General features: G+C 32.3%; 1 protein-coding gene across 5 annotated transcripts in view; it reads right to left on the reverse strand.

Annotated features, from left to right (window-relative positions):
- Window positions 1-12291, reverse strand: part of SCAF11 (SR-related CTD associated factor 11) — a 71082-nt gene that overhangs the window by 22484 nt on the left and 36307 nt on the right. For all 5 annotated transcript variants that reach the window (XM_043563496.1, XM_043563494.1, XM_043563498.1 and 2 more), the window contains exons 5-7: window positions 7743-7820; window positions 4313-4413; window positions 2165-2226 (exon numbers count right to left, since the gene is read on the reverse strand). In XM_043563496.1, coding sequence (XP_043419431.1) covers window positions 2165-2226; window positions 4313-4413; window positions 7743-7820 — 241 coding nt within the window. The remainder of the gene's footprint in view (window positions 1-2164; window positions 2227-4312; window positions 4414-7742; window positions 7821-12291) is intronic.

Consider the following 12291-nt stretch of genomic DNA (forward strand, 5'->3'; position numbering starts at 1 on the left):
AGCCCAGTACTTGGCAGGAACCCAATTACAATTTGATTAATTGATTCCAAAGTTAATAAAGCCATAATTAAATGGATTTAGCATATACTTAAAGGAGTACTCCATTAAGACATGCCTGAAAAGGGTATACTTTTTATAAACTACATCAATTATAAAATATTAGCCCAAACCAAAGATTAATGTTCATTCTAAGAACAAAGTAGATGAAAGAGTTCAAAATTAAAAAAATATGACAACTCAGTTATCTAGCATTAGTGAAGAATGAAAAGTGACATTTCCTTAACAAATCTGCCAAAAGGTAGGTTAGCTGACCTTCCTCAGTATCTTCAGTGAGGCAACACTATCTTCCTTAAATGAAGAAACTAAATTAAACAGTTTACATAATTTTCCTAGAGTCACAGATGATTTAATGGAAAAACCAGTACAAAACCCAAGAGGCCCAACTTCCAATAAAATTCTCTACGAGGCCTGCTAGACTTTTACTAATGTTATACTAATAATTTATAATCTAGATAAAAAAATTTCATAGCCTCTTATGCTCTATTCATTAGTTTGAGTAGTATATAAGATAAAGATAAATAACTTCAGGCATAAATGCACATTCCTGCTTCTAAAATTAAGCAGTCCCAGGTAAAGGGACAAGGTTTTCTCAAGTTTTTTTATAAAAAGAAATTTAAAGTACCCTTAAGACACAATGGCTCCTGTTCAGTGTAACTGGGTAAACAAATAAAGACGTATTTAATTTGTAAAACTTGCCATTAACTCTACCTTCACATTAACTTAATCTCTTAGTCCTGTAAGACATTTCCTCATAATTAACTGTGTATCAGTACTTCTGTAGTACCTACTCATAAACTACAATGAAGATTTCTGACTATCCTAAATCAAACAAATAATTCAGGCATCTTAAGTAGGCACGGCACTAGATTAGAGGCCTTGGACAGTGTTAGATCTGACAGAAATAGTCTTCTCCCTAAAAATAAGTCCAGGCAGAAGATATATGCTACAGGAAATTACAGTAGTCTTAAAATTAAGATTACTATAGTGAAAGCATGCCATATTATAGCGAGAAAATCTATAACATCATTTAATCTTCCTCAGCAGTAAATTTTATATCAGTTCCTAGAGTTACTGAGCAAAGACTATCCATTAAAAAAGGATGCTAATATATAGCAATGACAGAAAAACAAAGTTTTGATATCTAAGGTTTTTAACAAAAGAAAAACGCTATCTGACCATGGAAGTCCTTGTAGTGCAATTCATGTTAATAGTAAATTCAGAGGCAGGAAATGTGAGGATCTATAAACCTGAGAGGTCATGTTAATTCCAATCAAAGAAAGTAACAACATCCAAACTTCATAAATGTATAAAAAATGAGTTGATTATCATTTAAGAACAATGAATTCATTACTTCTATCTATAAATAAAAATTCACTGTACCCTAACCTGCAAAATAAATGCTCACCACTTATTTACAAACAGCTCAGTAAGTTGTTCTTCTGAACAGCCTCAGTACTGAGGAGGAGTCACAAAGCACTACCATACCATTTTTCTCAGGCCCTATTGCAAAGCTTTCCTGTATGAGAGAACCATGTACTACACAAGAACAAAAGACAGTAACATTTAACTGCTCCTGTAGATAAATATGTAAGAGGTGCTTTGTTTCCAAACAAAGTTTCAAATTAGAAGTGTAGCTAGAGGCCAAACCACAACTTCTGGAAACTGTGAACTACTCACTGTCACAGACCTCCCAGCAACTGTAAGGCTGCTGCTTACAGTTTCTGGCCGGCAAGGTATTTTATCTCATCTCCCCTAAGGACTTCTGCACTAATGACTGGGGTAAGACCATGTGCACGCTGCTAACCACCAACTAATTAGAAGACACACTTCTCTTCCTTTTCTAACACAAACACACATACACATGCGTATACACATGTACTCAATCACAATCTCTTCCCTCCCTCCAAGCAGAGCATAAAAAGGGTTGGGACAGAGAACAGCAAAAACCACTCCAGGAAGAAAACAGTTTACATAGGACTGACACAATGTACAGAGCTCAGTGGCTTCTAGGGATGACTATTTTCCAAACCAAGAACTTTAACACAAATAGTAAAGTAAGAAACAAAAAAAGGTAGGAAATACAAATAAAAAAAAAGTCACTTACTGTGTGTTATCTTCAAATCATAAAGTTTTGCACATAATAGATCTTCTTTTATGACTTTTTTCCTGCAAACATCAATAAAGAGGTGAAATAACTAAAAGAAAATTGTCACTCTGCTCATTTATTTACAATTCACCGTCAACCAAAATGAAATTATGCACGAGGTTTTAAATTCTAGTAAAGAAAGCATGACTAGCGGCCACTCCCACTCCTATGACTTACAATGGAGGTTCATTACCAAAAAACAAAAAACCATCGCAATCTCTTCCCCTGGAACTAATAGAAGTATCGGGAAAGGGGGAGGGGGGTGTCAGGGTTTTTTACTGCTTTAGAAGGGAGAGGCAACAATGAATCGATATCTAAGTGCTGTAAAGACTAGGTTACATGCAGGAAATATAAGACTGAATGAGATGCTAAAAACATCCACAGAGTCCAAAATGAATGTACTATATTCAACAGTTGATAGACTTTCCACCTTGGGAGGAATCATGAAGGGGATGACTTGGTGGATAAAAGCAAATTATTATTTCTGTATATCATCCCACTACCACAAATCCCTGAGAAAAAGCAGTCAAACATACGGACTACCTCAGCTGTGTTAGACCCACGATATGACTCTGTTACAGGATGTACAGTGATGACCACTATACTCTCAGGTAGGATAATTCTGAGAAAGCACAAAAATGCATGTCCGTGACAGTCATAGCTAGTGATAATGTATCAAGAATGAAGCTGCAGAAGTTCTTCAGTGTGCCTGAGGAAAGCGTGCTACTATCTTCTATTTAAAAATAAATGCAAAACTCAAAAACTGACTCATACAGTTAAAAGAAAATCTTAATAAAATTTTTTTAATGCAGTTACTAACTTGGATTTATGGTTGGGCTCTCGGAATGGGTGTCCCATAAATCCCTTAAAATCATATACAAACGTAGGTTTTATGACATGTTTTTCTGGTAGAAGGTGTCTATAGCCTTCTTTAGATTCTCAAAGAAGTCCATAACTTCCAAAAAGAGCTGAAGAGTTGCAGGATTATAAATTGTGGCATGATTTAATGAACCTTAAGAATTACTGTCAACTGTTTTAGTAACTAAATAAATATACTCTGTTAAGAAATTAATATTCTGATTAAATGTACTAATGAATCAGATTTAGTTAGGTATTTTACAATATATATTTCTTAAGAATACAATTTTGGACAGCTCTGAATATATGTCAGATCAAAATGGGCTTAAATTTTAAATGTATTAGAACAATATAAGTATTAATAATAAATTAATTTCCAGTATACTATTAACTCAATTTACTTCAAAAAATATGTTAAATACCTATTAAACTCAAGTACTAATAAGCACTATATTTCTAGGCAATTATGTTTTAAAAACAGTACTTAAAGAAATAAATCCAAACATGTTAAAACGTTTCTTAAAACACAAATGGTTGTTATGGTAGGCACCAAGTGCCTGCTACACTTGCTACAATACAAAGAAGTAAAATCAAAAAGATAATAAACAGCTTCAATTGTAACTGTCTCATGAAGAATATGTGCTATATTATTAGTTACTTCCTACTTTTTGTCCATAAATACTAGAGCAGTGCTACTCAAAATGTGCGGTCAGTGCAACAGTGCTGCTTCATTCCTGGTTTGTCATATACAAAAAATGAGTAAGTTTTAACTTACACTGCTATAACATTTTTATTTCACAAAAATATCTGAACAGATTACAGAAAAAAACTAAAACAAAACAATTCATCAAAGATACAATTCAAATTCTACTCTCAAGATTTCAACTAGTCTTTTTTAAAATTACCAAGTATGTGCTTTAAAAGAATTAAATACATTTAAACTCCACATTGTTAAAAAAAAAAAAATAAAGCACTTTTTTTTTCTTAATTTTATTTATTTTTTTTTTAGAGAGAAAGTACAAGTGGGGGAGAGGGACAGAGGGAGAGGGAGAGAGAGAGATCTCAAGGAGGCTCCATACTCAGCACAGAGCCCGACGAGGGGCTCAATCCCATGATCCTGGGATCATGAGCCGAAATCAAGAGTGGGACGCTCAACCAAATGAGCCACCCAGGCGCCCCAGCACTTTCCTTATTAGCTATCTTATGGTGCTACACATTTGGACTCCACTTCTACAGTTCATCACTAACCTCATACAGCTTTTAGAATTTTCACGATAGAAGAGCGGTTTCTTAAAAGAGCTTTCATTTTTCTTGTCTTTTGTTTCTCTCAACTGTCTTTTTACTTGAACCTAGAAGTAAAGCAAAATCATGTATTTAGAGTTGATAATCCAGCATCACAAATAATCACATACCAATTCTCCTTTGAAAGGATAAAAAAAATTAAAGAAACAAAAATTGTCTGAATGAAAAGGTAGCCCAAACACACATGCTTATTCATTCACAAGCATGCTAAACCATAAGGCTAGTAGTAAGTGTGCTAAGCTCTGGGGAAACAAAATAGTGAGAGTCTTGTAAACAGATAAAGTGCTCATGAGCACAGATCTATTTATACATGTAGGACTAAGAAATTAACTCTATTTGAGGATAACAGAGAAGACTTAAATGAGTAGGTAATTTATGAGTTGGTCTTAACAAGTAGGAATCTAAGGAAAAAATATTCTGAATGGAAGAACAGTGAGAAGCCAATACAGACAGGGAAGAAAATATCAGCAGGATATAAAGTTGATGTAATATATTAGGACCACACTGTAAAGACCCTCAAATAAGAAAACAATTCCATGGGAACCAGGAAATAAATGGAGTTATTAAAGCAAGTGAGTAAGATGATCAAACTTGATTTTTAGGATAAGCTTTGCCAGTGATGTGGAGAATGAACCAGTTAAGGAGAGACAATAAAGGCCAGGAAACCAGAAGAAAGTTCTTATAATGGTGTAGATCTATACTGTCTGAGACAATAGTTGTTAGCCGCATGTGGCTACTGAGCCCTGAAATGTGGCTTGTTTGAAATGAAATTGTACCTTAAGTGTAAAATATACACTGGATTTCAAAGACATAGAACAACAACAAAAATAGGTAAAATCTCTGAATAATAATCCTTTGAAAATACTATATGTACTCATACTACATATGTTAAATAAAATATATCGTAAAATTATTTTTTACCTGTTATCTTTTTACTCTTTTAAATTAAAGTGGCTACTAAAAATCTTACAGAGTGGCTTGTAGTATATTTCTATTGGCAGAACCAGTATGGATGACAGCATAAGAGCCTACAAAGAAGTAACAAAAAAGGAATGAAGAAGAAACAAATTTAAGATAGTACGCAGGAGGACTAGGCAAAGATGATGGAGAGAGAAAAAAATGGAAAACTCCCAGATGAATTCTGGATTCTAAATAGGGATGACCACAAGTACTTAAAAACATAAATCTGGTTCTAAGGAAAGAGGTCTCGGCTAGTGATAGAATTTTAGAAGCCATACAACATAGGTAAGAGTTTAAAGCTACTGGAGTACTCGAGAAGACTTAAAAAGTATCCCTAGAAAATTGAAAGGCATTTAAAATTTAAGAAATTATTTCTAAAAAGGCAGAGAGATAGGAAAGAAGATTGTGAAAGGTCAGATAAGTAAAACAAGCAAGCATACATACAAACATTCATAAAAGGATACCCTATAATAGACCAAAGAAAATAAAGGGCAGTCAAGAGCACCACATGCAGAAAACAAAAAATTATTCTGAACCTTAGTGAGGATAGCTTTAGGAAAATAAAACAATAGGGGTGAATGTTCAATGGGAGTTGAAAAGCAACTGTGAAGAGGGAGCCAAGTACAGATATCTCCTTCAAGTTTAGTTGGAAAGGGATAAAGATAATAAAGTGAAGATTCAGAAGTAAAGGTCAAAGGAAAATATTTAAGAGTATGTAGGTAATATCATGCCATAAGAAATATTTTTTAAGTCTAACCAAATTAGGCTAACACTACACCAAAATTTTAATTTAAGTAAAATATAAACCATATTAAATAAAACATAAATTTCTATTCCGAGCAACAAAACAGTATTTCACATGAAGCAACAAAACACAATTTTATAGGAAAATATCTTTGGAAGTTAGTTCATGACAATACATATTCAGCAACATAATATACATAGTCTGGAAAAATAGAGAATCTGTCTTTCAGAGAAGCCATGCTTTAAATTTGATCATAATATTACACATGTATACAATGTTGTATCTTTTCTCTAAGACATACTAATTTATATAAATTAATTTAATAGAATTAAATAGAATTACAACAAGCAAAATCATTTTTTACATATGTTGTTTTATTTGAATTGCAGTCTCATTTGTTCCTTATGTCAATGAGACACATCTGGTAAGAATATATCAAAACAAATTATAAATATCTACACTGAGGTATTTATATGCTTAAATAGCTGTATGTTGCTTCCAAGCTATTATGGACTTATAGTGCTATTTGAGAACAGTTTTTTCCCCCATCAACAACATCACATTTATATATAGTAAGAATTCTTCTTCTTCTCCTCCTCCTCCTCCTCCTCCTCCTCCTCCTCCTCCTTCTTCTTTTTTTTTTTTTTTTTTTAAAATAAACTGTACCCACAATGTGGGGCCTGAACTCACAACCCAGAGATGGAGTCGCATGCTGTACTGACTGAACCAGCCAGATACTCCCAAGAATTCTTAATTCTTAAAGTAATTTCAGCTATACACCATTCCTGACTTGTTACTGATACCTCAAGAAATCTTTTTCTCATACAGTTTACTCACTCTCCTTTTCTTTTCACCTTTTACTCACTGACTCAGGAATATGTTCCTATTTCTTTTTACTTCTTTTATTTATAAGCCAAAAATAAATCTAAATACAAATCATAATCATGGTTCATAATCATAAATAACATCAACAAGGTATGTATATGTGAATTTCATGAAAGTGACTAGGATTAAGCATTACAATAAAATTGTACTTCATAAAAGAATAAAGTCACCTGCCCATGCCAACCTGGAAACTATGAGAAGTCTCTCAGGATCCCTACAAACCCCCTTATCCTTCTCTAATCACTCATTTTCCTTCAAGCAGCAGCATTTAAAAGCAAAGACACCATTTTATTTTTTTAGTTTTATTGGCTTACTCTTCCAACCATTGTGATGTTTTTCATGAAAAACAATTTGTGGGTATTTTGAATTTAAGTTTTTGTGTGCTTGGTTTTTGAATCTAATATTCCATTTCAAACCTTTTCAATGAAAAAAGTATTCAAAGCACAATCCAATTAATCAGTAAATGTTTCTGACATACAAAAGTCCTTAAATATCTTGCAACTAACACTAAATGTGAAACTTCTTTTAAACCATCTAAAATTGTGGAAAATCATAAGGGGACCACCATGGATTTGACCTCTTTAAGGAGGACAAAGAAAAAAAAGGTTCAGAATTTTTGTCCTTGTAGTAAAGCCTAGGCTTTACATGCTGAAGAGAAATAATAATCACAGATTAAACCTAAAGTTGAACAATTCATAAATATACTCAAACTGAAAACCTATTAAAGCAAAATCATCTCAACTAAGTTTATACGGTTCATGTTGCAAAGTAAAATATAAGCTTTACCTTAACACAACCTTCCAATGCACTCAATTTAAACACTGCTTGAAATGGTTTTCGATCAACAGGACAGGAAGCCAGTATCTGAAAAATGATTAACAAATTACAACTTTATAAACATTTCTTAGATCAACATTAAACTATAACACATTAAGCTTTCCACTAGAATAAAGGAAACAGAAAAATAATTTTTTCTTCTTTCAAAGATAAAATACTTTCCACTTGTATCATGTCACAGAGTAATAAATACCTTAAACTTGTTCAATTCATCAAATGTTTACTGTGCTCCTACCCTACGCTAGGTTAAGCGCAATACAAAGATCAACAAGAGAGATAAAATCTCTGTTATCAGGATAATACCTACAAAGACCTGCTTGCCCAGTTGAGAACTACTGGCAATTTGAAAGGAGAACTAGACAGCTCTGCAATCTAAAGAAAATAATTGGGCAATTCTAAGTCAGAGGTAGAAGGAATGCCTTGGGCAGGTCCCTTACAGATTTTAATTTTTTATGACTTAATTAATTTCTCTCCAAATCAATTATTTTGAATAGACAGTTGCACCAGCAAGTCATTCCTTATACTATCCTTTAGGAGATATCCAATGCATATATACATATATGGTGTACCTTCTTAATATACAGCTAAACTGAATTTTTTCTCTTACATTGGTTTATATTACTATTTCTGAGTGGCCCCATTCTTAATAGCACGATATGCTGTAACAGTTTCAATTTACATTTCCTTTTTTATAAGTAAGATTGAGCATATTTTCCTATTTTTAAGGGCTTTTCAAAATTCCTTTTCTTTAAATTGTTTATTCACGCCCTTTGCCTAACCTTGTTATTAGGTTGCTGGTCTTTTTCAAATAGAAATGTAGGCATTCTTTATAGATTAAGGAAAGTTGTCTTTTGATCACTCTGATTCTAAATGAACTTTATTTTGATAAAAATACTATTTTCCTGTACTTTCAAAATTAATGTGTATCAACTATTAAGTGTTTCTCTGTTAATACTATTTAAATATTCGTATAGGTTTATATTATTTAAATAATTTAAGGGCCATCTGGCTGGCTCAGTCAGTAGAACATGCAACTTTTGATCTCAGGCTCATAAGTTTGAGCCCCACGTTGGGTGTAAAGATTACCTTAAATATAAAAAAAAAATCTTATTTAAATAATTTAAAATGGAGTATATTGTCCACTAGGGCAGGAGGGAAGATTCTCTACAATATGAAAATACCAAAAGGTGACATTAATACACATGATTACAAAAGTAAAACAGGATTTTAACAATGTAATTAGCAATACTCTAAAAGACCACAAGATAGTAATGGAATTTTGACAAATTATCTTATGTTCCCTGGTGAAAAATGCTGTGATTTTTGCCTTTCTGGACCTTGGAAGATATCAAGATATGCTTATACAAGTTCAGATAGATCAGACAAATGTCGCCTCTAGTCATAGAATACATTTTCACAAAGTCTGTGAATCACTTTGAGAGCAGCCAAAATATAAATTGAGTTACTTTACTACTGTGCTAAAAAGTAATTTTTTTTCCTGTTAAGTAAGTAGGCCTTGAAAAAATGCTTTACCACATCTTATTAGGAAATGTGACCTTACTAAATTAAATCGGTTCAGACTGGTAGAAGCCAGCTCAGCTTAGTTCCAAGTACCATGGATTTAGGATGCTATTACTTTCCCTACAGAAAACAACCATAAGAAGCTTTGCAACAAGTAGTGACATAAAGCTGTCCATATCTTTTTTAAAACTGCACTGCAAATAGCAATTCTAGTTCAAAGAATTTGACAATGTGAATGTTTACATTAGCATTTACTATATGAAATTTCTTAAACTAGAATTTGTATTAATATATTTATAATTAAAAAGAATATTTAAAAGTAAAACCTTTCACATACTTCTTATAAATAACCAAAGTTTCAGAGTATACTTATTTCTATTTCAAAGGTAAATTTAGATAAACATTCATAAAAAGATAAAACAATGCTTCCTTCATGTTTTTTTGCTTCCTTCAATGTTAAAAAAAAAAAAAAACTATTAAGAAAGATGTACAGAAGCTCTGGATTGCTGTCTACTTTCAAATCTTGCCCTAATGTATAACCTTAAGCAAGTTACACAGACTCTATGTATCTCGGTTACCTCATTTGTGAAAATGGGGATAACACAACTTATCTCTGAAGTTCTTAAGGGAATCAACGGAATTAGTTTAGAAGTGTATGGCATACATTAAGCATTGGGTAAAGTCTTCTAAATATCAACTAACTTCATTGAACAACAACAACAAAATACTGGTTTATTAACAAAAATGATAATACAATATGATGTATTATTATACATGCATGTGAGAGACAGGAGTTCTTAATGATTTTCTGTTGGGTTTGCAAAGTTCATGGCATACATGGAAATTAATATGTTTCATTTTACTATATCTATTTCAATTTGTAACACTAAGATCTAAAGAAAGCCACTGTGTTCAAGAAATTTACTCTATATCAGATGCACCCAATCGTTCAAAAACTCTGAAATTGCATAACCTTATTTTCTTATTAAATTTTCTCGGATGACATGAGTAAGTGGCACTCTTGCCTTTAGTGTTCAAACTAACAGTTTCAACCTGAGCCATTCCATTTTGATCTGTTTCAAATAATGGGGTTCTGAGTAAGATTTTGTTTTTGTTCTTTTTTCCTTAAGCATAACTGCCACAGATTTGTTTCAGGTTTCATCTGAAGAAAGGGTTCTACTGCTATTACAAAACAGAAAAAAGTAGTTGGAAAACCACTGATATATATTATCACAATCTGTATATACTTAAAGTTTCTAAATCTAGTTGCTACTAGAAAATAAGTAAATAGGTTTTCTTCGGCTCAGGCTCGGCCATCAGAAAAAATGCTGAAAACCAAGTTATCCTCCTCAGTTAAGGAAAGCACATGTCAGAAAACAAGCTACCTATAGTAGACAAAGTACATTTGCAATGGCTGTCGAGAAATGATGGTATACCTTTCTGACCTTAGAAGAGTTTAACAAAACATTTCAGAGGGGAAACAGAAAAGAAATTCAGTTATCCTCAAGTCTTCATTGAATACTTCAATAAATTAAGACTAAAGAAGAATGAAAAAGAAATCAAAACATATTTTTAAAAATTAAGAGGATCTTTAATTTTTTTGTTAATGTATACTATAATAAAAGTACAAGGCTACCTAACATGGCAAAGTTCAAAGACACCATCAATGACAGGTATTAATAAAATTACACATTAATTTTTGTAAATTTTTGTTAATTTTTGTAAATAAAATTTACAAACAGGTTTTTGAAAATGGTTTATACTGTCTTACTTTTAAGGCAGCCCCAAGGGTATTTCACGCTTATAATCCAGCAGATATCCATTCAGAAAATGTCAAATATTTTACTTATTCATAGTTTGTTACTAACATAACTAATTTTGTTTTTAAGTTGGAGGTTTTTAAAAATACACATTTAAAGTAGAAAATTTTGAATATACTTAATTGTGCTTAAAAAATGTGATTTTAGTTTTGAAGAAAATTATCCCAAATTTTGTTTTCCTTATATACAACCAAAATAAAAACCCCATGATTGTTCGCCATTTTTATTCGTTATATACAATAAAAATTAGTCTTCAATTAATCACCTATTTAAACCAATATGACTCTCATTTCAATACTTTGTAAGTATCTAATTTAGTTTCATAAAGTAATTCAATCACCATTCAATTTTGTGATACAGATACAAAATTAATAGAATATGATCACTGCTTTACACCGTAATGAGTATTAAAAAACGGAGCATACATTTTATTGTGAATGCTCTGTACTAAGGCTGTATCAGTTAAGTAGGCAATTTTGCTAGGAAAAAAAAATCTTCCTAATGATTTCAGTAAAACATACCCTAGTATTCTGAAGCGTTGTAAATTCCCAGCTCAGACAAACCCATATTTAAATGTAAGAACAGGAAACCTTCCTTATTTGGAATTCAGGATTCTTGATTTCTAATATTTCTTGCTTCCTGTTGCTGCTCTATCCTCAATCACAAAGGCTGCCTACAGATAGCCCCTCCTAGAGAGAGAGAAGCAAGTGTTAAAGGTAAGTGCTTAAAGACTAAATCTCAGTACCTATGCTTATTAAGTAGGTTTGTCTGTTCATGGGAATCTCTAGAAAATCTATCTTTCCTTCTAACAAATAGAGCATGTTATATAAAACTACAGTTCAAAAGCAAATAAAGATGATTTAGGAATGCATAACATTAGAGGCTTATTTTAAATCTGTTTACAAGAACTTATTTTTCTTGTTGATGGTGCCAATATACCTAGCCTGGACCTCCAAAGAAAGTGCTCACCTGTAGTGAGACTACATGTTCCCTATCACAATTAACCACTTCTTTCAATACATCCTTGTCAATCCATAATTAGTAAAACTGTAGGTTTTTTTTAACAACTCTCAGGAATGTATTCCTAAAGGACAAATGACTGTCGGTGACAAAATTAACACCAAGAAAGCATTTGATCTAACTACTCAAAAGGAACC

This window comes from Prionailurus bengalensis, chromosome B4 (genome assembly GCF_016509475.1).
Source record: "Prionailurus bengalensis isolate Pbe53 chromosome B4, Fcat_Pben_1.1_paternal_pri, whole genome shotgun sequence".
Taxonomy (NCBI): domain Eukaryota; kingdom Metazoa; phylum Chordata; class Mammalia; order Carnivora; family Felidae; genus Prionailurus; species Prionailurus bengalensis.